The following is a 27698-nucleotide window of genomic DNA, read 5'->3' on the forward strand; positions in this document are numbered from 1 at the left end:
CGAGGTGAAGAGGACTTGAAGTACTTACTGATGACGATCAAAAACTATAGCTTGCAGTATGGATTACACTAGAATGTAAAGCAAATAAAAATCCTCACCACTGGACCAATAAATCACATCATGATAAATGGAGAAAATATGGAAACTGTCAAAGATTCCATTTTACTTGAATCCACAAAATACACCTATGGAAGAAGCAGAGAAGAAATCAAACACCATATTGCATTAGTCAAATGTGCTACAGAAGACCTTTTTTAAAAAGTTGAAGAACAAAGATATCAGTTTGAGGACTAAGGTGCCACTGACCCAAGCCATGGTATTTTCAGTCACTTCATATGCTTGTGTAAGCTGCACAATGAATGAGGAAGAACAGAGAAGAACTGATGCTTTGGAATTAAGGCATTGGCAAAGAATACAGAAAGTATCACAAACTGCCAAAGGAAAGAACAAATCTGTTTTGGAAGACATACAGAGGGATTTCTTCTTGGAAGTAATGCTGAGGAGACTTCAACTCTCGCACTTTAGATTATGTTGACAGGAGAAGAGCGTAATGCTTGATAAAGTGGAAGGTGAGCTAAAAAGAGAAAGACCCCAACAAGTTGGATTGGCACAGAGGAGACAACAATGGGCTCAAAGATCAGAACTGTGAGGATGGCACAGGATCGGGCAGTATTCTGTCCTGTTGGACACAGGGTCACCATGAGTCGGACAAAGAAACTTAACAGAACTTAACAATAAGCATAAAAACAAACATGAAATTATCATACACTGTTAAATATACATGAAAAAAGAGCTTGATATTCAATACCAAAAACAAACAAACAAACACACTGCCACCAAGTCAATTCTGACTCACAGCAACCCTATATAGTGTTGCTGAGGCTGTATGCTTTTGTTGTGGTGGTGGTGGTGGTTGTTAGGTGCCATCGAGTCGAGTCGGCAACCCTGTGCACAACAGAGCGAAACACTGCCTGGTCCTGGGCCAATCTCACAGTCATTGCTACACTTGAGCTCATTGATGCTGCCCCTGTGCCAATCCGTCTCGTTGGGGGTCTTCCTCTTTGTCTCTGACCCTCCACTTTACCAAACATAATATCCTTCTCCATCTACTGCCCTCCTGACAATATGTCCTAAGTATGAAAGACGAAGTCTGTCCATCCTGGTTTCTAAGTACAGCACTCTGGCTGTACTTCTTCCTACACAGACCTATTTGTTCTTTTGGCACTCCATGATACTTTCAATATTCTCCTCCAACACCATAACTCAAAAGCATCAATTCTTCTATGGTTTTCCTTATTCACTCTCCAACTTTCACATGAATATGAGCTTATTGAAAATATCATGGCTTGCGTCAGGTTCACCTTAGTCCTCAAACTGACATCTTTGCTCTTCAATCCTTTAAAGACGTCTTGTGCAGCAGATTTGTCCAACGCAATAAGTCATTTGATTTCTTGACTGTGGCTTCCATGAGCATTGATGGTGGATGTACATTTTAGGGGAGCAGAAAACCTCATCTTTCTACTGTGGTTGTTGTTATATGCCATGGAGTCAGTTCCAACTCATAGAGATCCTGTATGGGGTTTCCAAGGCTGTAAATCTTTACAGGAGCAGAAAGCCTCCTCTTTCTTCTGTGGAACAGCTGGTAGTTTCGAACTGCTGACCCTGAGGTTTGCAGCCTGATTCGTAACCACTTCACTACCTTTCTACCACTTCCTTTCTACTGTGGAGTGGCTTGTATATTCAAACTGCTGACCTTGCAGTTAGCAGCCCAGTGCTTAACCCACTATGACACCAGAACTCTGATGTTGGTGTTGCTGTCCAGTGCCATCAAGTCGGTTCCAACCTATAGCATAGGATTTTCAAGGAAGAGATGGTGAATTTGAACCAGCAACCTTATGGTTCAAACTGACTTTTCAATCCAGTGCATTACCCCAGTGCCATATCAGGACTCTGATAGGAAGCTTCAAAATAAATACACTACATACACATACGAAAAGGAGCTCTGGTAGCGTAGTGGTTACGAATTGGGCTGTGCAACTTAAAGGTCAGCAGTTCAAAACTACCACCTGTTCCATGGGCGAAAGATGAGGCTTTCTGCTCCCATAAAGATTTACAGCCTCAGAAACCCTGTACAGGGTTGCTATGAGTTGGAACTGACTCCACAGCACATAACAACAACAATAAAAACACATACAAAAAGATATATGTGCAGTTGGGTATTATTATTTTTATTTTCTTTGTATTGTATATCACTGCCCATATTTCTCCAGGAGGACTGAATTTTGTTATGCAAATCTTTAATCATAAGAATATAATGCGTAGTTTGGCATCAGGAAAAGTAAGATACAAAATATCTTCTCTATTTCAAGCCTGTCAGATATTCTTTGTTGTGTTGTTTGTTTACCTCACACAGGTACACTTTCAAAAAAAGTTGCCAAAGGTCTATTGATTTTCAGATAAGTAACAATAGCCTGTGGAGTTACTAGAAGTATATTTCAATAGATGTTAACTTGAATTCCAAGACAATGAGTATGAATTCATCAGGATTCAATATGCAGATTATGTGCCTTTACATACTACAACCATAGTTAGAAACATGAACCTTTCTCAAGCATGGTTGAATGCAGAGCTGTGGTAATTATCATGAAGTTATTTCAAAGGAGCAATTAATCATAAATACTTTCATCATTATTTTTCGTCATCTGCTTCATTGCTAAGAACTTGGATGACAGATGTTGCATAAACATTGGACTTTAGGGACCATATTTGAGCACACAGATGTGAAAATGTATTCAAATACCAACGTGGTATCTTTTGAATAGGTTCTCACACAAGTTAATACAGGCATATGTACGAAACACACACATGAACAACAGTGCAATCTGTCTGCATCATCATCACCTATACCATAAGATTTTAGATACTAGTTAGGATACGCTCTAGCAAGAAAATGAATTCAATTACTCATTTAAGAAATGAGCTCAACTCTCACAGCGTTATGGGGACTTGGAGAATCAAGATGCAAAGGAGATGCTTCGACTAGAGGAAAAAGTGAATTACACATTAGCTGTTCCTATTTTATTTGAAGCTGTTTAGAAACATCTGTCTACAAAGGAACCACTGCTTCTGTTATGATTCTTTGGCTACTAAGTTCTTTAAAAGGCCCACATTTCTGTGCCAAGGGAGCTGCAAGAACGAATTCAACTCCTTGTGCAGACTACAGGGTGGTCTCCAGCCTTCTCCACACCTGATGAAGCAGGTGTGATCTGATATATTAGCATGGGCTGTTAAAATGTCAACTAATTACCTGGTGATAAACAGTTGCTGTTCTTAACCACCCCAGTCTCCGCCTCACTCATCATTCCCAGCTCTGTGCCTGGTGACCCTCTGGATTGGCTTCTGGCTCCTGTGTCCCTTATGATTGGTGGGTGCCAGTATCCAGAAGCTTTCTTCAATGTCCCTGGTGATCCTTGTCCCACATCACAGATTGACCTCGAGAAAAGTCATGAATTGAATTGTGTTTCCCCAAAGTATGTGTCAACTTGGCTAGGCCATATTTCCCAGTATTGTGTGGTTGTCCTCCATTTTGTGGTTTGAGGTAAGTAAGGATACATAAGTATCCTATGTTTCTCTGCTATTCATAAGGTTTTCAGTGACTAAATTATGGTGAATTATGGTGTTGGAGGAGAATACTAAAAGTGTCATGGGCTGCCAAAAGAACCAATAGATCTGTTTTGGAAAAAGTGTAGCCAGAGTACTCCTTAGAGGTCAAGATGGTCAAACTTCGTCTCTCATACTTCAGACATATTGTCAGGAGGGAACAGTCGCTGGAGAAGGATATCATATTTGGTAAGATGGAGGGTCAGAGAAAAAGAGGAAGACCCCCAATGAGATGGATTGGCCAGGTGGCAGCATCGATGGACTCCAGTGTGGCAACAGTAGTGAGGTTGGCCCAGGATCAGACATTGTTTCATTCTGTTCTGCCGACTCGATGGCATCTAACAACAACAATTATCCTATGTACCGTGAATCCTAATTTCTGCTGGTGGCTAACTCATTAGGTCATGAGGCTGAATGTGTTATGTTAATGAGGAGTAGGTCATGTGGATTATGAGGTAGGATAGAGCCTATATCATTAGGTTGCATCTTGAGTCAGTCTCTTTTTTAAAAAGATATATAAAAAATATGAAAGAGTAAGCAGAGATAGAGGGACCAAGAAAGAAGAGCCAGGAGGAAAGGGCCTCCCTTGGGCCCAGGATCCCTGTGCTGAGGATCTCTGGGACCCAGAGAAGACTGATGCCAAGACACATGGAGATCCCAAAGGACCACCAAGCCCACAGATATTGAAAGGAGGACAGGATGTTCCTCCAAAGTTGACAGATAAAACCTCCCCCTGGTGGCTGAAATTCATACTTCTAAGCTCCTCAAAGAATAAATTTCTTTTTGGTAAAACCATCTGCTTGTGATATTTTTATTATAGCAGCATTAAGTAGCTAAATGAGGACTTCTAGGGACTGCACCACCAGGCACAACTGATGAGGCTCCTCTGCCCCAATGCCATCCCTAAGTGCCACCCAGTCCTCACCAGACCCTAAGAGGGAGATACAGAGCCTCGGGTGGCAGTATGGCACCCTGAACTGGCACCACTCCCAGGATCTAGGAGTCTGAAAGTCACCTTCACATGATCACTTCAAGAAACTACAAAACCACAGGCCTAGGGCTTTGAGGGTTCCAGAGCTAATAGGAGCAGCAGTTAGCTCCACGTGCTGATAAATCATCTGAACAGCCCACTCTTGTACACATTAGTTTTCTCTGGTATTGCAACTGAAAAAGGTAATGTCAATACAGTTCATGGTTCATTACCATCAACCCAATGTAGCCATAACTCTATACCTGTCATACGGCAAAGGTGGTATACAATTACTTTTAAGTCCAAACTTTAAAATTTATAACACACTTTATAATGTATGACACTCCCACTACACACAAACATGCATGCACGAAGTGTAGAAAGACTTGGTATGTCATCAACTGGAAGGAATTGAGGCCCTTCCTGAAATCCTTACAGATATTAGGAGATTTCTCTGCAGAGTTTTAAGACTTTCCAGAACATTTTTAAGTGAAGAAAAGATTCAACAATACATTTTCCAAAAGTGTATTGGCAGTAAAATTTATTTTAAGAAAAACTGTATCTTAGAGAATCAAGCATCCCTGCTCTAGAGCTGTCCACGTTAACATGCATTTATAGTGATACTTGCTTTTAGATGCAGCTGGTTGGTCCAGTGCCCGATGATTTTGTATTCTGTGCTTTTGTTGGTTATCTGATACTGGAAGATGTCGTAACGTCCAGGAGCGTCTCCATTCTCATTAAAAGTAACGGGTGTTCCAGCACTACCTATCAATGATTAGAAAACAATGTGCATAAACAGTTTTAGTGAGATTTAGCTTGGCAGATTATTCTCTAGGAAAGAAGGCTAGGTTAGAATATATTGTGTGTAGTCAGAAATATGAAGTCTGCAATACAGACAAGGCCATTCTTGATAACATAATGCCATTTACATGAAAAGAAACCCTGATGGACACACAGGAAGGAGATGTCCTTCATTGTGTCCATTAGAAAGTAAATGATGAGCATCCAAGTTAGGCAATGTACATAACTGTAAAATAAAAATGGATAGCCTGAATGTTTAAGACTGGATACAAAGAATGACAGTCAATACAAAAGCATGTAAATATCTTGAAACATAACAGCTATTATACAATAACCAATTATGCCCTGTCAATCTCAACTCATGGCGACCCCATGTGGATGAGAGTAGAACTGTGCTCCAAAAGATTTTCAATGCTTGAGTATTCAGAAGTAGATTTTCAAATCTGTTTTCCAAGACACCTTGGGGGGACTGAAACCTCAAACTTTCAGTTAGCAGCCAGGCACATTAATCATTTGTATGACTCAGGTACAATATAAATGGCAAATTGCAACTCAAATATGGCAGGTGAATGTCCCAGCTAGATCACCTAGAGTTTTACTTGATCCCAACTTCAATTCCACTCAGAAGCTGTTGCCCTATTCAATTTTGGCTCTACGGCTCTGCTTCTGCTACCTCTACCCAACAGGATATTAATGTGGGCTGCTGTTGAAAAGCTTTCAGTGGGTTAGGTAATGAACGTTACTGAGATGATAAAAGTTCTCCTAATTCACTGTGATGAGGGGAACAGTTGCAGAGCAGCAGGATGCAAGAAATAACTCTGGTTGCTCTGAAGCTTTCAACTCGTCTCAATATCACCCACCCACTTTTACTTTTCCTCTGACTAGCTTTTCTACAACCCCAGATTTAAACAGTAGACAGGGATGGCCTCACTAGTGTTCCTTTGTTCAAGCTAGCACCACTATTTACATCCTTTAGACCATCACCCCCTCTTCACCTTCTTGGCTTACTTCTCCCTATTTTTACAAATTCCCATGACATCAATTCTTTTTTCTTTTGCCTATCTTCCCTCTGCAGGTCCCCATCTCTGAATGACTTCACCCAGCATGTCAGCTATTTCTTCTCTCTATTGGGCTCAAGCAAAACAATGTGCAGGATTGGGCAGTGTTTCATTCTGTTGTACACAGGGGTGCTATGAGCTGGAACTGACTGGATGGCACCCAACAAAAACAGGAAATTCATTATAAGGTGAAAATGTGTGGTGCTGTAGGATAAAGCACTAGACTGCAAGGTTGGTTAGAAATGTAAGGTCTGAGGTTCAAATTCACCAACCACTCCTCAGAACCCTATACAGGGTTGCTATGAGTCAAAACAGACTCAAAAGCACTTAAAACAACAACAGTTATATTTTTTTGTCAGGTTGACCTATTCAGTTTATCTCTAAGGTGAAGATAGCAATGACATTTTCCTCATAGCATTGTTATGAGAATTAAATTCATAAATATGTATAAAATATTTAAAATGTAAATGGGGTAATTAGGTATTATTATCATCATTTGTATAATTATTCTTTTTTAGTATTCACCCTACACATACTTATTCATATGTAAGGGGACTTGATGGTGTAGTGGGTTATGCATTGACTGCTAACTGCAAAGTCAGCAGTTTGAATCCTCCGAGGGAGAAAGATGAGATTTTCTGCTCCTATAAAGAGTTATATCCTTGGAAACCTTATTCAGGATCACTAAGAGGCAGAACTGATTCAACAGTACACCACACCCCCCCCCCACCAGCATCAGCACCATATGTGCTCTCAGTGTACACTACGTACGCCATAGTAATACAGAGTCATGCTGTGCCTCTGCCAGTTAATGTGCTGGACTGCAAGGTAGACCTGAAAGACAAGGTTGGTGAATCAAGCTCACCAGCCGCTCCTCAGATACCCTATACATAGTCAGTATAAGTTGGAACTGACTGGACACCACTTAACAACAACAACAGCAACAAGGATGGCAAAAGGACTTGAAATTTGTTTTAGTCAACTCAGTTCCAACTCATAAAAACAACACGTGAGCAGAGTAGAATTGCTCGATGGGGTTTTAAGACTGTGATCTTTCAGAAACAGATCTGCAGGCCTGTCTTATGAGGTAACTCTGGATGGGTTTGAATCACCAAATTTTCTGCTAGGACTCTAACACTTACTATTTGCACCACCATCTAGGCAAAGGATTATGGGAGTTCAAACAAAAAGAGATTATTTCTGATTGGAAAAGTAGATATCAGTTATGAATTTCACTACAACATGCGCAACAATTTTTGTCATTTGTAAACACCTTTGAAAATTTGTAATGTGATATCCTTCATGAACAAAGGAATGCCGTGTTGTTGTTAGGTGCCTTTGAGTTGATCCTGACTCCTAGCAACCCTATGTGCAACAGAGCGAAACACTGCCCGGTCCTGTTCCATCTCACAATCATTACACTTGAGGCCATTCCTGCTGTCACTGTGCCAATCCATCTCATTGGTGGTATTCCTCTTTTTCATTGACACTACACTCTCCCATTCATGCTGTCCTGCCAGGGACTGGTCCCTCCTGATATGTCTGAACTATGAGAAACAAAGTCTCACCATCCTGGCTTCTGTATTTTTTCCAACACAGATTTGTTTGTTCTTCTGGCAGTCCATGGTACTTTTAACATTCTTCTCCAACACCATAACTCAAAAGAAACAATTCTTATATGTTCTTCTTTATTCATTGTCCAACTTTCACATGCATATGAGGCTACTGAAAATACCATGGCTTGGATCAGGAGCAATTTGTCATCAAAAACTGACATAAGTAGCTCAAAATACCAGGTGAGAGGGAAGGAGCCTTCACATCAAGGATAAGCCTATCCCCTCTGCACACAGGGTCGATAGGGACAGGCAACATAGACATTGGCTACTTAAAATGGGGGGGGGGGGGGCATAAAGGCACAAAGTGGCTGGCTTACAAGTTTTCAAAAAGGAGTTTAGTTTCATGGTGTGCGGGAAGGTAGAATCCTCACTGAATAGTTGTCTAGATGGGTCTGGTGAAGGAAGATGGGGACAGGATTCATTTGATTCAATAGTGAGTATTTGTTATCATGACTAATTGTGATTGTCACAACTGTAAATGTAGAAGCTGTATAAAAAAACGGGGAGTAGTTAATCTTACATTCTAGGAACAAAGGACCCTAGACCATCAAGAGAGAAGAGCATGAGCGTAAAATAGGACCCTCACCAGAGAAGCAGTGACACCAGAGTTGGAAACACAGGTGATGGCATGGAGAGATAGAGCAGCTGAGGACTGTAGACTCATTGAAAGAGAAAGGCTGTGTGCTCATGGCCAGGAGGCTGGCTTGCAGAATGTGCCCTTGGGTTGTTTAAATGATTATATATGCCTGCATATTTTTGTGCACAAAAAAAAAAAAAAAAAAAAATAGAGCGAATAGAAGCAAAAACTGTCAACCAATGATGAATGGAAGGGATTGTAATCATTTAAATGAAATAAAATATGATAGGTTGAGTGCAAAATCCATAGTCTCCCACGTAATCTACCACTCAGTTCACAATAAAAGCTTAAAAAAAAACAGAATAAAAACCTGACATCTGCTCTTAAACATGTTAAAGAGGCCTTGTGCAGCAGATTAGCCTTATGCAATACAACATTTGATTTCTTTACTGCTGCTTCCATGAGTGTTGATAGTGATAAAAGCAAAATGAAGTCTTTAACAACTTCAATTTTTTCTCTAATTATCATGTTATTTCAATAAATTCCATTGGTGAGGATTTTTGTTTTCTTTAAATTGAGGTATAGCCCCTACTATGGTCTTCATCAGTAAGTATTTTAAGTCTTCTTCACTTTGATTGAGCAAGGTTGTATCATCTGAATATCTCAGGTTAATAAGCCTTCCTCCAATCCTTATGGCACATTATTCTCCATATACTCCTACAGGGATTCTTGGAATTAGGCCATAGCCAGGGCACCAAGCAACAGCCGATGGGGTGGCTCTCTGTCGAAAACCAGAGAGCATACTGGCATCCATACTGAAAAACAGTATGTGCTGGACAGAGCGGACATAGTTGATAGCATCTACAGTTAGTCTTGTAGAAAGCACAAAAGCAACTTCTTGTGAGGTCAGCATGTTCTTTCTCCTCCACTCCCTGCTCAGAAGAAATGTACTCCCACTTCCTCATACCATTCCTTGCTCCTGTTTACTTGATTCAATAAAAATCCGTGAGGACTTTGGGGCCTCAGTCAACCCTGACTGTGGTCTCTCCTAGGTTCCTTGGTGCATTGCATCTGGACTCTGAGTAGTTATTGTCACCACGACATACTCCAACCTGCCAGATTATTTGCTAAGCATACAGACTGAGTAAGTATGGTGAAAGAATACAACCCTGGTGCATACCTTTCCTGATTTTAAACCAATCAGTGTCCCATTGTTCTGTTTGGATGACTGCCTTTTGGTCTATGTACAAGCTCCTCATTAACACAGTTATGTGTTCTGTTGTGGTGGTGGTTAAATGCCGTCAAATGGGTTCTGACCCATAGTGACTCTGTATAGGGTTTCCAAGGAGAAGCTGGTGAGCTTGAACCTCTGACCTTGTGGTTCAAACCAACTTTGCAGTCCAGTGCATTAGTCCACAGCACTACGCGAGGACTCCATAGTGTTCTGGAATATCCATTATTTACAATTTTATCCCCATAGCTTGTCAGTTTGCACACAGTCAAAAGCCTTTGCATACTCAAAAAGCATCTTTCTGGTACGTCCTGTTTTCAGCCAAGATCCATCTGACTTCAGCAGTGATAGCCCTCATTCCATTTTCTCTTATGTATCTGACTTGAAACTCTAGAAGTTCCCTGTCAATGTACTGTTGCAGCCATTTTCAAATTATTTTTAGCAGAATTTAATTTGCATGTGATATTAATTTTTTTTTTGTCTTATTATTTCTGCATTCCATTCTTTGCCAATGCCTTAGTCATTGTCTGTATTACTCTGGAAGCTCAGCTAAAACCTATCCATCATGAATGACACTGTTGGTATTTAAAATACCTGTGGCATAGCTTCCAGCATCACAGCAACACATACAAGTCACCAGAGTATGACAAGCTGACAGGCGAGTGAGGGAAGAATGCCATACCGTTCATGATTAACATTTTCTCTGAGATCATCCTCAATGCTGTCACCTCCCTCCCTGAATGGCTCCTCATCTCCTATAGCAGCTGTTACCAATATTTTCACCATAATGACACTCAAGACAAAAGAATGGCATTTGTGCAACACACTCTTGTAAATATATCCTAGGTTATGCTGAGTTTCCAAAATACCAGCTATTTATCCTGCTCCAAAAAGTACACTGAAATGCAAATGAGTGAGAGTCACATTATCACAGAAATAAACATGCCCCAATGCAAGTACTTTAAACCTCATTACTGTTCTAGTGAGTTCTGACTCACAGCATCCTATGCACAACAGGACCCAACAATGCCTGATTCTGTGCCATTCTCACAACTTGTGTTATGTTTGAGCCCACTGTTGGCACCTGCATCAATCCATCTTGTTGGGGTCTTCTTCTTTTACATTTTCCAAGGACTGTTACTTCCTTATAGCTTGTCCAAAGTATCTCTTGATAACATGTCCAAAGACAAAGTCTCACCATCTTCATTTCTATAGAGAATTTGAGTTGTACTTCTTCTAATATTTGTTTGTTCTAGCAGTCCACGGAACTTTCAATATTCTTTGCCAAAACTATAGTTTGAATGCATTAATTCTCTCCAGTTTTCCTTATTCATTGTCTACTTTTTTGCAGTATGAGTTGATTAAAAATACCATAGCTTGGGTTAGGCACATCTTGGTTCTCAAAAGGACATCTTTGCTCTTTGAAGTTTGAAGAAGCCTCTTGCCACAGATTTGTCCAATAAGTCATTCGATTTAACTGCTGCTTCCATGAGTACTAATTGTGGGTCCAAGTAAAATGAAATCCTTGACAACTTCAATCTTTTCTCCATTTATCATGATGCTGTTTATTGGCCCAGTTGTGAGGAAATTTATTTTCTGTACATTGAGTTGTAAATCCACACTATAGGCTCTATTCTTTGATCTTTCTCAGCATTTCAAGTCCTCTTCACTTTCAACAAACAGGTTGCGTCATCTATATGTCACAGGTTGTTAATGAGCCTTGCTCCAATTCTGATGCTGTGTTTTCATAGAGTCCAGCTTATTTTGCTAAGCATGCTTATTCAATGTATGGTAAAAAGACAGAAACCTAACACACACTCTTCCTGATATTAAATTACCTAGTATCCTCTTGTTCTGTTTGAATGGCTACCTCTTATTTATATACAGTTTCCACATAAGCACAATTAAGTGTTTTGGAACTCCCGTTCTTCAAAATGTTATCCATCGTTTGCTATGATCCACACAATTGAATATCTTTGCAAAGTCAGTAAAACAGAAGTGAACATCTTTTTAGTATTCTCTGATTTCAACCAAGATCCATTTGGTGTCAGTAATGATACTCCTCATTCCACGTCCTCATCTGAATTCAGCTTGAATTTCTGTGAGTTCCATATCAATGTACTACTGCAACCATGTTTTAATTACTTTCAGCAAAAATTGACTTGCATGCAACATTAATGATGCTGTGTGATAATTTCTGCATTCAGTAGACTCACTTTTCGTTGGAATGGGCAGAACTGTGGTTCTCTTTCAGTAGGTCAATCAGGTAGCTGTCTTACAAATTTCTTGGCATAGAGGATTAAGTGTTTCCAGTGCTGCATCAGTTTGTGAATCATTTCAATGGGTATTCTGTTAATTTCTGAAGAGTATTTTTAGTCACTGCCTCCAGTACAGTCAGGACTTCTTTCTTCAGTATCATCAGTTCTTGATCATATGCTACTGCCTAAATGTTGACTAGTTATTTTTGGTGCATTGACTCTATGTATTTCTTTCATCTTCCTTTGATGTTTCCTACATCATTCAATATCTTGCCCATGTTTTTTGGTTGTTGTTGTTGTTTTTCTCAACTCCATTTTAAAGTGTTTTGAAACATCTTATAATAATTTTTCTGATTTCCTTCACAGGCATTTCCAAGGCCTGCCCTCCTTTCAGAATAGAGTCCAGGTCTACCTCTAGGTCATTCGTCTCAGACATTTTATCTTGTTTCTGGACATGTGCTGATATGGTCATCTGCTTTTGCTTATTGAACATGTTTAGTGTTTATCTGTGGCCTTAATACTTAATTGAGTATGTGTTTTGGTGTTTTTCTATTCTAATTGCATCCAGGTAGATATGATCAAGATATGAGCTTTCCTTTCCACTCTTCTTATTGCTTAACTCAGAGTAACTTTCACGGGTGTTGTCAGCCTCCCTGGTATATGGCAGCTGGTATTGTTTCTTTCCTGGATTTTGGTGTTTTATAGAGTGTGATTGTAGCTTGACTATATGGCAGCAGTTGCTGTCTCTTCTTGGGTAATATAGGGAGACAAAGAATCCCCCACAGATAAAAGGGGGAGCATAAAACAGCAAAACATCAACAGCAAAAACAACAAGAAAGAAAACACACACACACATACAAACAACAACAACAACAAAAACCTAGATTGGATACTGTAGTCTATAATCACAGAAAAGGGAGAAAAGGGAGAGAAGAAAAAAAAAATCTGTAGCTTAATATGACTATGTCTTTAATGTCCTTTTTCAACTTCTAGCTTCAAAGCTGCTTGATAAATTTCACAATGCCACTGTTGGTTGTTATGGTGTACCTCAGGATTTAATTTAATTTTTGACCCGTTTTGTTTTTATACTCTCTTTCTCTCTTCACATCCCGTGTTCTGGCCTTTTCCCTATTAAAAAAGTTTAGTTCCAGCTCTTGGGCTGAGAGTATCTGTGCACATGCATGGCAGAAGAATCCACCAGTGATGGGGGTGGGGGGTGCCCACTTGCTCAGGCTCCCCCTCTAGTCATCAGAATGGAGGTACGCAAACAGTGGGGATGCCAATTAATAGATACCAAAAAGAAAAAAAAAATCAGAACAAAGCAAAACCGACAAAGTGTATTGTCTACCTTTGCTCTGAGGTTTCCACGACATTATTCTGTGATGTGTCTGTTCATCAGCTTGGTCTTGCCATTGGGTCTCACCCAAGTTGTCAACTCGGGCCGCTGAGCCCAGCAGATTTAAAAATATGTGATTTCTTACTTCTGCTACAAAAAGCCTTCAAACTTTTTAAATATCCCTACCTATGTGATTCAGAGTTTTGGATCTCTGCCATGAACCCTCTTCACCTGGTAGTCTGTGGTATTGCTGATGGCAGATCGTAGAAGAATTGATGCCTTTGAGCTGTTGGAGGAGAATACTTGAGGTGTTGGAGGAGAATACTAAAAGTGCCATGGACTGCCAAAAGAACCAATAGATCTGTTTTGGAACAAGTGCAGCCGGAGTGCTCCTTGGAGGCCAAGATGGCTAGGCTTCGTCTCTCCTACTTTGGACATATTGTCCGGAGGAGACAATCGCTGGAGAAGGATGTCATGCTGGGTAAGGTGAAGGGTCAGAGAAAAAAAGGAAGACCCCCAACGAGATGGATCAGCCAGGTGGCATCATTGATGGACTCAAGTGTGGCAGCGGTAGTGAGGTTGGCCCAGGATCGGACATTGTTTCCTTCTCCTGTGCATGGGGTCACTATGAGTCGGTTCTGACTTGATGGCACCTGACAACAACAACAACAAATTCACTGCACCTTTACCCTATCTGCCATCAAGCCCCTCAAATCTGATATTGAGATAGTCTCTAAATTCATATGGGAAATACTAAAAATTGCATTTTGGCTTTCATGGGCTTGTTTCAATTTTCTTCAGCTTCAGCCTGAACTTACAGATGATGATGGTCTGGCCCACAGATAGCCCTTGGCCATGCTTTGGGTAATAGTATTGAGCTGTGGATTGTCTCTTCACACAGATACAGTTAATGTGATTCCTGTATAGTTCATCTGAGGAGGTCCACGTATATAGTTGCTATCTATGCTACTGGAGAAGAAAGGCATTTACAATGATTTCGTCATCTTGCAAAATTCTGTCATTTGATCTCCAGCATTATTTCTATCATCAAGGCCATAATTTCCAACTACTGATCCCTCTTCTTTATTTCAGACTTTTGCATTGAAATTGCCAGTTATTATCAATGCATTTTGATTGCATGTTTGAGCAATTTCAGTCTGAAGTATTTGGTAGAATCCTTCAAGTTCCTCATCATTGGCTTTGGTGGCCGGTGTGTAAGTTTGAATAATACTTATATTAACTGTTTTCCTTGTAGGTGTGTACATATGATCCTAATATAGACAGCATTACACTTCAAGACAGATCTTGAAATGTTCTTTTTGACAATGAATATGACACCATTTATCTTAAATTTGTAATTTCTGTCATAATAATTCATATGTTTTTTAATGCAAAATGGTCAATACATGTCCAGTTCCACTCACTAATGCCTAGAATATCAATCTTTTATGTTCTATTTCATTTTTGACGGTTTCTAGTTTCCTAGATTTATACTTTGTACTTTCCATGATCCAATTATTAATGGATCTTTACAGCTGTTTCTTTTCATTTTGAGTTGTGCCCCATCAGTAGATGAAGATTTCAAAAGTTTAACTCTGCCCACATCATTAATGTCAACTCTACTTTGAGGAAATAACTCTTCTTCAGTCATATCTTGAGTGCCTTTCAATCTGAGAGGCAACCTTTCAGTATTTTATCACATACTGTTTTACTGCTATCCATAAAGTTTTCAGTGGTTAATGTCCCAGACTTTGGCTGACTATCCCTTCTTTGTTGTCTGTTCTCAGTCTAGAGAATCAGTGAAACCTGTCCACCCTTGGTGATCCTGCTGGTATTTGAAACACCAGTAGAATAGCTTTCAAATCACAGCAATGCACAAGCTGCCACAATAGTATAACAAACTAACAGATATGTGGGATCATAACTTATGGCATTGTTTATATTAAATTTGACATCACATTTAGAAGCTAAATACTTAAGTAATTTTTTTTTTTTAAAGCAATGTATTACTCAGCCAGAAATTGATAAATACTACAACATGGATGGAGTGTGGAGATATCATTCCAAGTGTAATAAGTGAACCACAAAAGATAAATATTATATGAACTCACTTATATAAAAAGGCAAGAACAGACAAATATGTATACTGAAGTTTAGTAGTGGTGATCAGGGAAAGAAAGAATGAGAAATTAATTTATTGCTTATGGAGTTCTGATGATCACTTTATGGTATAGAAAAATCTCATTTATTAAAGGTAGGGTTATATAGCCAACTAATGTAGTTGCTGTCAATAAACTGTACACCTTTAAAAAATTGAACAAAAAAAGGTTTGTGGTGGATATCAACAACAACAAAAGAGTAGCTATCATGGATCCTTAAAGTATATCCTTATTGAATTTGGTAATTTGAGGGTTTTCATCGTTTCATGGAAAATCCTAATTAATTGGACTAATATTGTGTTTAGTTCTTCTGTTTTGCCACCTACTTCAGAGCCTACTGTTTGCGATCTCAAAAGCTTGCAAATGGTCATCCAATTTATAGCTAGTTTCTATTTGCCTGGAGCAATATAGGAAAAGGTGTGCCAAGAATAGGAGGAGGACATGGAATCTGTTGCTAATTGCTTCCTAGAACAACTATCTTGTTTACCATGAGGCCAGAAGAATTGGATAGTGTCCTGTCAACATTACTGAACATTTTTTTACCAAAGATTCTATCAAAGAATTCTGATAAAATGGGGGAAGTGCAGAATTCTTGTGGAGTCTAGACTTTCTGGATTCATGGATGTTAGATGAACCACCAGAACTATTGCTCTAAGAAAATGTTAAACCTTAACCCAAAAATATCCCCTGAAGTCTTACTAAAACCAAAGTTTAGCTTAATTTTCATCTGCCTTGAGCACTGTGCTCTTTCAAGAACTATCCACATGAGAACATGAGCGGAATATGAAAGCCTATTCAGAGAAACAGCAAAAGCAGAGATGGAGACAGAGATGAGCACATGGAAAGATAGAGCAACTGAGGACTCCAGATTCATTGAAAGAGAAAGGCTGTGTGCTGGTAGCCAAGAGGCAGACTTGCAGAATGTGCCCTTGGGTTTTTAAAATTATTATATATTCACAAGTGTTTTTGTGTAAACCTCCCACCCTCAAAACAACAACAAAACAACACAGAGGGAATAGAAGCAAATACTGTTGAATGATGATGCATGGAGCGTATTGTAATCATTGCAATGAAACGATGAATGTAAAACTGATGTTCTCCCATGTAAACTATCACTCAATTCACAATAACAATAATAATAATAAAAACAAAACAAAACAAAATACTATCCACATGAAATTACAAGAGCAACTCAAAAGATTAGAATTGCAATGTAAGAGGCAATGAGTTTATGTTACTGAGAGAGGAACCATTTAGAAAAGGAGAATGGGGATGACTACACAACTTGAGGAATGTAATCAATGCCACTAAATTGTTCACATAAAAATTGTTGGGTGATGTATGCTTTGCTGTGTATCTTCTCAACAACAACAGCAAATTAAAACATTTGAAAAAACAAACAAACAATAGGCCATGTACTTAAGTGGCTAAGAGTGAGAGTTCTTAAAGCAGATCATTAGGCTCGCATTCCTCTGTCACTTGTGAGATGTATGACAAGGGTAAATTCTCAGTTTCTCTGCAACTCACTTTGTTCTAAAAGTAAGACTAACAGTAATGCTTAAATTAGAGAGATCGGTGATGATTAAATGAAACAACACATGAAAATTATTTAGAAAGGTTTATATGGTACATAGTAGTACATAAGCAAAACCTGCTATTTCATTTACTATTTTATGGCAATGCTGTGCTTGATACCCACTGTCTAGAGGAATGGCTAGAAGTGAGCATGTTCAGCCCTCATGATCCAAAATCTCACCCTTTTTAGAGTCTCTGTTCTCCTCCAACACAATGCCACATATACCTTAACTCTACTTCCCTAAACTCACCACACTCTTTCTCACCATCCTTTCTTTGTACATGTTATTTTTTTGTTGTTTCCTTTTCTCCAATTCCTTCTTCTCTATATAATTCTTTCCAGATGTTGTTCAAGGGTCACTCACTTCTAGAAACATGACCTTACAAACCTAGAATAGAGACTCAAATATCTCTTCATGCCTCCTCTGTTCTAATATTATTCCCACCAGACTCTCCACATCTTTACTAGTGAACTCCATGCCTGATTAAAAACATGTATTCTACAGATAGTGCTCAAGGTCTCTGGTGATCCAAACAAATTATGTTTGGCTATTGAACTGAAGACTGAAAGTTTGAACTCACCCTGTGGTGCCATGGAAGAAAACTCTTTGCTTCCAAAAAGATTACAGCCAATAAAGCATTTTTCAACAGCAACAGGTTTGGTTTTCTTGAGGCTTATTGCTCCCTTTTCTATGCTAAGAAATTTGGAAGACAGATACCTGACCAAATGGCTGGTAGATATCCAGATATGTATCTTTATGAAGGAAGGTGATGCAGTGGTATGTACAAATTGCTGGAAAATATCACCAATATCAAATTCATATAAAATCATGGTGAAAACAATTTAAAAATTACTACAGCAATACATTGACTGGGAATTTCCTGAAATTCAAGCTGGATTCTGATGAGGGTGTAGAACAAGGGATATGACATCATTTCTGATGTCAGATAATCTTTAACTTAAAGCAGAGAGCAACAGAAAGATGTTTACTTGGGTTTATGGATGATTAAAAGATATTCAACTGTGTGGATCTTACCAAATTATGAATAACATTGTGAAGAATGGGAGATCCAAGAAACATAACTGTGTTCATGAGAACCTGTAGATAGGTCAAGAGCCAGTCATTTGAATGGAACAAGGAGATACTTGTTTAAAATCAGGATAGGTGTGTGCCAAGGTTGTATCCTCTGACCATACTTATTCCGTCTGTATGCTGAGCAAATCATCCCAGAAACTTGGCTGCATGAAGAAGGATACAGCATCAGGATAAGAGAAAGACATTCACTACAAATGAACTCTTCAACGTGTTAAAAAACAAAGATGTCACTTTGAGGACTAAGGTGCCCCTAACCCACCTTATCTTCAGTTGTCATTTCTTAATGGGAAAGCTGGGAAGTGAATAAGGAAGAGCAAAGAAGAATTGATGCCTTTGAATTATGGAATTGGTAAATAATATTGATTATACCACAGGCTTCCAGAAGAATGAACAAATCTGTTTTGGAAAAAGTACACCCAGAATGCTCCTTATAAGTTAGGATAGTAAGACTTCATCTCACATATTTTGGACATTCAGAAGGGATCACTTCCCAGAAAAGAACACCATACTTGGTAAATCAGAGGGTCAGCAGAGAAGAGAAAGACCCTCTAGGAGACCAACTGACACAGTGGTTGCAACAATGCACTCAAACATATCATTGATTCTGAGGATGGCAGAGGATCCGGCAGCATTTCCTTCTATTGCATATGTTGTTGTTGGTAAGTGCCACCTAGTCAGTTCCAACCCATAGGGACCCTGTATAGGGTTTCTGAGGAGAGGCTGGTGAGCTTGAACTACCTACTTTGTGGTCCAAATGACTTTGCAGTCCAGCACATTAAACCACATCAGGACTCCTTTATTGTATATAGAGTTGTTGTAAGTCAGAATCGACTTGATGGCATTTTACAAGGACAACACATGTGCTCAACACTGGACGAATGCTATCTTCCTCAGAAAACTAAGGCCTCTTCATTAAACAGCAGAATATATATTTTATCTTTATAAATACTGAACCTAAAACAGTGTTTGTCATTGAAAGAGTATTCAATAAAGCACAATAAAGCATGAAATTTGCATTTTAATGAGTCTAGTGGTTACGCATTAGGATATAACTGGAAGGTCAGTAGTTCAAAGGAACCAGTTCTCAGCAGGAGAAAGATGAGACGGTCTGCTTCCATGAAGTCTCAGAAAACCTATTCTTTGCTAAATGTTCACAATGAGTCAGAATCAACTCAAATACAGTGAGTAGGAATGATCTGGAAGAAATTCATGCTTCCTCTTTTCATAATATTATGAACTTCATTTATATAATCTTTTATTTACTTTTACATTCACAAATGAAGGGACCAAATAATTTTCACATTGTTACCTGTGTAATATTAGAAATCAATTATGCACACCCACATATATATGTTGTTAAGTGCCATTGAGTCAGTTCTGATTCATAGCAACCCTGAATAGGGATTCTGAGGAGTGGCTGGTGGGTTTGAACCACCGACTTGGTGGACTCCTGGTGTGGTGCTGCAGGATAATGGTTACAGGATAATGCACTCCACCTCAAGGTCAGTTTGAACCGCAAGGTCACTGGGTCAAACCCACCAGCTGCTCCTCAGAAACCCTGTACAGGGTCCCTGTGAGTTGGAACTGGTGCTACGGCACTTAACAATAACAATTTATCATGATGTTACATATTGGCCTAGTGGTGAAGACATTTGTTTTCTTTACATTGCAGTGCAACCCATACTGAAGACTGTGGTCTTTGATCTTCATCAGTAAGAATTTCAAGTATTTTTTTGTTTCTAGGCAAGCAAGGTTGAACCATCTGCAAATTTCAGGTTGTTAATGAGTCTTCCTCCAATCCTGATGCCACATTCGCGGTCATATAATCCAGCTTCTCAGATTATTTGCTCAGCATACAGATTGAATAAATATGGTGAAAGAATACAACCCTGGCACACACCTATCCTGATTGTAAACCATTCAGTGTCCCCTTGTTCTGCTTGAACAAAGGCCTTTTAGTCCTTGTACAGGGTCCTCATGGTTGTTAAGACCCTCTTATTTCCATGATGCTGCTAATGTCTTGTCCACTTTAGGCTTCCTGCTGTTTTCTCTCGGGACCTTTGGTTTTACTTTTCTCTCTCTCTGTCTGAAATTCTCTTCCTCTCGGATCTTTGCATGACTAGTTCATCAATTATATCCCAGGTTAAATATCATCACTTCAGTGACAGACCACCACATCTAAATAAGCCTGCTCCTATACCCATCACTCACTACTGCAGTGTAGTGATGTAACACATCCTTCATAGTACTAACAAGCATCTAATAAATTGTTTAACTGGCTGGTGCATACTGTTGACTTATAAAATCTGAGTGTGGAGAATTCTTACTTTGTGTTCACCATTGTCCAAGCAGCACAGACTATTGGCAGATCACCCAAATCCATGCTCTCCTTTTCCTAAGCACACAACTGGACTACATTTACAGCCTCCCTTGCAGTTATGTGTAGCCAAATGATCAATTCTAGTCTATAGCATGTATCTAGAAGTGATATGTACTAGTCTGGACCTGGACCATTAAAAGGCACCGAAGGGGACTTCTTTGTTCTTCTTGTTAACGACAGGAATTGACATGTTGGCCAGCATTGGGAGATATGTTATCGGTGGTAGAGCATGCTTCAATCTACATTCTTATAGGCCTGTGCTATTTACCTGTTAATCCATTCACCAATACTTATTAATTCCATCAACAAAAAACAATTGTCAATTGTCTTAGAGCCACTATAGTTTGGGAGTCTACTTCAGATAGCAGAAAATCGTAATATCCCAATAAACAGTGATTAAAGTAGCGTAGTGGTTACGAATCAGGCTGCGAACCTTAAGGTCAGCGGTTCGAAACTACCAGCCGCTCATGGGAGTAAGATGAGGCTTTCTACTCCCGTAAAGATTTACACCCTCGGAAACCCTGTACAGGGTCGCTATGGGTCGGAACCGACTCAACGGCACTTAACAACAACAACAACAACTGAAGAAGTGAAACAATATTTAAATTGAAAACAAATGCTTCACTTCACATCACATTATAATGCTTTAAGATTAATATAGAGTTTTAGAAACTCAGTATCAAAGACATTGGCATGGATCAAGAATTGGGTTTGGATTATTATTAAGAATCAATACTAATTAATCCAATTTGAACACGTAGCAGAAATGTGATATTCAGAATGTGTCATCGCACTTCAGAACGATACTAGACAAGTAGCTATGCTCATTGACGTTGGCTACATGACTCACTCATTTAGGTGCTTTCATACCAATGAGATGTAAGAATATTAAAAACAAGGGCCCACTTTTAAGGAATGTAGGTTGAAAATGACTTTTTTTTTTTTTTAATGTGTAAAAGAAAAAGGGTAGAAAATGAAGTTGAATCGCATTTCTAATTCTCAGAGCCAACCCTCCCTCTTGAATTTCCTATCAAAAAACTCAACTGACATTAGTGCTTGCTCTTATGCAAATGTCTTTATGATCCTTGCAATAAAGATGCTTTAAGAATGCAGTGTCTTCATCATTAATGAACAGCACCAGCTAAGAAATAGAAATACAGCCTATAATTGCATCTATCGAGCCAAAATAAGCTGACTGAACTTTTAAAAGGAGAAAAGATCCATTATTTAGTGATACACATCTCAGGGAATTAGGGAGGGTTTAAATAATATCTCTTGTAAGAAAAGTGACAAACAGAGTCTATTAATATATCAAATGTTGGTTAAACAAAAGAAATGAAAAACAACATTCAACAATTAGACAAGATTAAGCAATATATTTTAAGAGAAATTTGGCATATCCACCAATCTTGGATATGGAATATTTTCATTCCCTGACAGAAATCTTCTCTCTCTCTCTTGAGCAACTGAATTACTTTATTGTTTCTTTTTGGAAGCATTTAACATCTTACATACAGAAAGTTATTAATATAATTATTATGAATATATTAACGGTTGTGGTTTTTTAAATTCTGCTTTTGGCATTTGCATTTTTAATCCATCTGTAATTGAATTATGGTCTGAAAAGGAATATAGCTCACCATTTTTTATACATAATCTTTTTTTAAGCTTCTTTATTTTTGTTTTTGTTTACTCTCCCCTTTTCCACTAACTTGATGATGCTTGCTTTATATATTAATCCAATAGAGCAATTAATGTATTTCTGTCCTATCCTATTTAATTAACATATTTGTTTAGCCCGATCCAATATTATACTGTATATATTACTAAAGTTTCAATAATAAGACTGAGACCAGGTATGACAAGTTCCCTCTAATCTTCTTTTTCATAAGTATTCTGGCTTTTCTTTGTTTTATACTCTTCTACACAAAGTGAAAAAACATCTTCTTAATTTACATTAACAATCCTGTTTAAATTATAATTGGAAAATAAATGGAACTATTATATATATATAATATATATCTTGGTGTGGTGCTGTAGGATAAAGCAGCACTGGACCACATGATCCATTTGAACTGCAAGTTCAGCGGTTCAAAACTACTAGTCACTCTTGGAAACAAGGTCACTATGAAGTGGAACCGATTTGATTGCACTTAACAACAACATCAATGAATTGGGGAATATTTACAATCTTTATGATGTATCTTCCTAACCATGACTATGGATTGCATCTCATTATTCAGATCTTGTTAATAAAAATTTATAAATTTTTTTTCATAGCACCTAATACATTTTTTTTTTTTTTTTAGAAACATTCCTAGGTACTTAATATTCTCTGACACTATTATAAGTGGTATAAATTGCATTAATACTAATTTGCAGGCAGCATGTAAAATCCAGCTGACCTTTCTCTGGATTGTTCTTTTATCTACCGCAATAGAGCTTTAACAATGTTCAGAGTCATTTCTTTACCATAACTGAAGGAGAGGGGGGCCCTACTGAAACTAACATAAGAGGCTAGGGACGTTACTAAACATCTTCCAATGAGAGAGCCAATAATTTTCCAACAAAGAGTTTCCCAACTCTAATAATCTTCTTTGAAACAAAGAATTTTCTAGTCTAAAATGTCAAGGGAGCCAAGGTTGAGCAACCCTTGTCAAACTCTCTTATTATGACTCAGAATTTATCTCTAGATTATTAAAACAAAACAAAACTAAGTAGAGGATCATGCTCCTTTTAAATAACTATAGTTTTCTTTCTCTCTTAACAATGATCAATTAGCCTCCTTTTTCATTGTACTATCTAGGATCTCCAATACAATCTTGACATAAAGGGCTCATAGTACGTACCCTTGTATTCTTAATAACTTTAAATGAATGCTTCCCACATTCCCCGTTTAGGATTACAGTCAACACAAGTTTTTCATAGATATTTCTTATACATATAATAAAGTCTTTTTTTCATTCTAAATGTATTAATATTTTTATCAATAATACATTTTGACATTTATACTTTTTTCTGCATCTATTCAGTTAATCTCCTTTTTCTCTTTAATCTGTTATAGTAATGAATTACCTTTATCCATTTGCAAATATTGTATAACCAGAACTTGGGATATATCCAATTTGATTTCAACACCTTGGTTCTTATGCTTTGTTGGATTCAATTGCTGACATTTTCATTAGAATGTTTGCATTCGTATATTTTTTAACTTTGTATTGTGAATTGAGTGAAGGTTTACAAAGAAGATCATCAGTTTTACATTCAACAAATTATATATACTTTGCTTTTTTACAATAATTGCAATCCCCTCCGTGCATTACCAAATAAGAATATTTACCTCTATTCAACTTAACTCTTGCATTCCTCCCTGTGTCCCTGGCTATCTTCATCTTTCCTCTGCCAATATCCCTCTTTTTGTATATTATCTGCACCATCACGCATGCTAAAATGTGTCTACCCTTTGGCCTCTGAATGGTGTGGCACTGTGGGTTAGTGCACTAGACTGCAAAGCCATTTGAACTGCAAGGTCAGTGGTTCAAGCTCACCAGCTGCTCCTCAGAAACCCTATACATGTTCACAGTGGGAACAGACTGAATGATACTTCACAACAGCAACAGCCTACACTAACCATCATAGAATGTTTCTTTCATAAAGAAAACCTTATCATTTTTACAACAATGGTCTCGTATAATGTTTGTTCTTCTGTGATCAACTAATTTCACTCAGGGAGTCCTGATGTTGTATTGCAGCATAAGCATTGGACCACAAGATCAGTTTGAACCACAAGTTTGACGGTTCAAACTCACCAGTCACTCTTCTGAACTCCTATACAGCTTCACTATGAGTTAGAACTGAATGGACTATACTTAACAACAACAGCAATGACAATTTCACTCGGCATAATGCCCTCCAGATTTATCCATGTTGTGAGGTGTTTTGTAAAGTCATTATTATTCTTCAATGTTGCATAATTTGCTTAATCATTCTTCTACTGATTGGCATTTAGGCTGTCACCATGTTTTTGATGTGTCTTTTGTCAGCAGAATATTGAAGGATCCTGTTTTCTTATCCATCTGCTACTCTCTGTCTCTTGAGAGGTGACTTGAATCCACATACATTCAGTGTAATTATTGATAGGTATGAATTTATTGCTGTCAGGTTTCTGTGCATTTTTTCTGTGTGATGGGGCTGGTTTCTACGTTCCACATAATTTTCCATGCTGAGTTCACTTTATTTGTGGGTTTTCTTTTCATTTTAATTTCTGTTATGCAAATGTTTAATAAATCTTTCTGACTTTTCCTCTTTTTTATTTTGATGTGAAGGTGTATTCATCCATACTAATGAGTAAGATGGATTTTTAATTTTTCTTTCTTGTAATGTCTTTCTTGTTTTGGTAACTGGGTCTTCCACCCTCAGAAAATGAACTGGATAGTATTTCCTCTTTTTGCCATTGTCTTTACAAGTTTTTATGAAAGTGTAATAGCTCTCTCGAAAGTGAGGAGAACTTGCCAGGAGAGTCAGTGCATCAATTATGCTATATAGTATATTCAAATAATAAAATATTATATTGCAGTAGAAATGGATAAACTACAGAGACAGCCACAGATATAGATGAATCCACCAAAATATATGTTATATTAAGTAGAAAAAGGAAGTATCCTAAATGCATTAATAAATAGTCATAAACAATTTTTTAAATTTAAATTAACTGCTTTGGGGGAAATATAGAAATACAACAACTGTATAAAAATCAGTAAGGGAAGGGTTATTGCTCAGGTGAAAGTGGGGGACGGGTTGTTGTCATCGTTGGTACCCTGCAGTCAGTTCTAACGCACAGTGACCTTATATACAACGGAACAAAACACTCACGTTTGTTACGCTTGAGTCCATTGCTGCTGTCACTGTGTTAATCCATCTTCTCTGGGGTCTTCCCCTTTTTCATTGACCTTCCACTTCACTAAGCATAATGTCCTTCTCCAGGGACTGGTCCCTCCTGATAACATGTCCAAAGTATGAGTGACGATGCCTGGCCATCCTTCCTTCTTAGGTACATTCTGGCTGTACTTCTTACAACAAAGATTTGCTTGTTCTTCTGAAAGTCCATAGTACCTTTAATATTTTTCTCCAACACCATCATATTCGTTCAGGAAAATGGGAGGATGGGTTGTTGCTGTTGTTGTTAAGTGCCACTGAGTTGGTTCCAACTCATAACAACCCTCATTGGGTTTCTAAGGTGTCACTGATGGGTTTGAACTGCTAACCCTGTGGTTAGCATTCCTGTGCTTATCCTACAGCACTACATCATGAAATTCATTCTTGGAGATAGAATATTAGCTTCTATTTTGAGTGGAGTAGAAAGAGAAGTAGGGAGAGAACAAAGGATGAGGGAGAGATGGTGTAAAGAAGGAAGGAGAAAGGGTAGGAGAAACGATATGAGAAGAAAAAGAAGGGCGCAAAGGATGATAAACACTGAAAAGTAGAAATAATTAACAAAAGAAATAGGAAAAGGGAGAATTCCACATTTAAAAATGATGGGAAATGAAGCATGTACTGAAATAGAGTGGCTAAACATGTATGTACTATAATTAACTGAATGCTATGTATGACAAGATGGCCAAAGTTCATCTCTCATACTTTGGACATATTGTCAGGAGGGACCAGTCACTGGAGAAGGATATCATGTTTGGTAACGTGGAGGGTCAAAGAAAAATAGGAAGACCCCCAACAAGATGGATTGTCCAAGTGGCAGCATCGATGGACTGAAGTGTGGCAACAGTAGTGAAGTTGGCCCAGGATTGGGCACTGTTTCGTTCTGCTGTGGTCACTATGGATCGGTACTGACTAGATGGCACTTAACAACAACAAACAATGTATGACAAGCTATGGAAAACTGTGCAAAGAACTGGTATTCCACAACACTTAACTGTGCTCATGAAAACCTGTATATAAACCAAGAAACAGTCATTCAAATAGAACAAGGGAATAATGAATGATTTAAAACCAGGAAAACTGCATGCCAGGGTTGTAGTCTTTTTCCATATTTATTCAGTCTCTATGCTGAGCAGATAATCTTAGAAGATGAATTACATGAAGAAGAACGTGTCATGAGGCTTGGAAGAAGCCTCATTAACAACCTGTGATGTGCAGATGGTACAAACTTGCAGGTGAAAGCACAAAGGACTTAAAACATTTACTGATGAAGATCAAAGAGCACAGCCTTCAGTATGGATTGCACCTCATTGTAAAGAAAACAAAAATCCTGACCACTGGACCAATAAATAGTATCATGATAAATAGAGAAAAGATTGAAGCTGTGAAAAACTTCATGTTGCTTCGATTCACTTTCACCTCATAAGAGCAGCAGTCAAGACATCAAATGAAATATTACATTAGGTAAATCTGCTACACAAAACCTCTTTAAAGTGTACAAGAGTAAAGATATCAATTTAAGGGCTAAGGTGTGCCTGACCCAAACCATGGTATTTTCTCTCTGTGTGTGTGTTTTATTGTGAATTGAAAGATGGTTTACAGACAAGATCATCAGTTTTACATTAAACAAACTATACACTGTCTTTCACCTCAATGATTGCAATCCTCTCCATGCAACAAAAGTTGTCCTGTTTCCATCCCATGGTTACCGATGTAGAAATACGTTCTATAAAATTCATATATTTGTGGGATATATGTTGTTGTTAAGTGCTGCCAAGTTGGTTTTGACTCATAGTGACCCTGTAGAGGGTGTCTGAGGAGCAGCTAGTAAGCTTGAACCACCAATCTTGCAGTACAAATGACTGCACTCCGGCGCATTAATAAATACATATGGATCCCATTCTTCTTCTCACACCCATTCAGTTTTTGTCTTTGTCAAGCCATGGTATTTTCCTTAGCCTCATATGCATGTGAAAGTTGGACAATAAATAAGGAAGACCATAGAAGAATTGATGCATTTGAATTATGGTGTTGGTGGAGAATATTAA

The 27698-nt window shown here is 38.3% G+C and overlaps 1 protein-coding gene across 1 annotated transcript in view; it reads right to left on the reverse strand.

Moving 5' to 3' along the window:
* Window positions 1-27698, reverse strand: part of GRM8 (glutamate receptor, metabotropic 8) — a 1194828-nt gene that overhangs the window by 217601 nt on the left and 949529 nt on the right. The window contains exon 12 of the mRNA XM_006859342.1: window positions 5259-5395. Within this exon, the coding sequence (XP_006859404.1) occupies window positions 5259-5395 (137 nt within the window). The remainder of the gene's footprint in view (window positions 1-5258; window positions 5396-27698) is intronic.

This window comes from Chrysochloris asiatica, unplaced genomic scaffold, assembly GCF_000296735.1.
Source record: "Chrysochloris asiatica unplaced genomic scaffold, ChrAsi1.0 scaffold00032, whole genome shotgun sequence".
NCBI lineage: Eukaryota > Metazoa > Chordata > Mammalia > Afrosoricida > Chrysochloridae > Chrysochloris > Chrysochloris asiatica.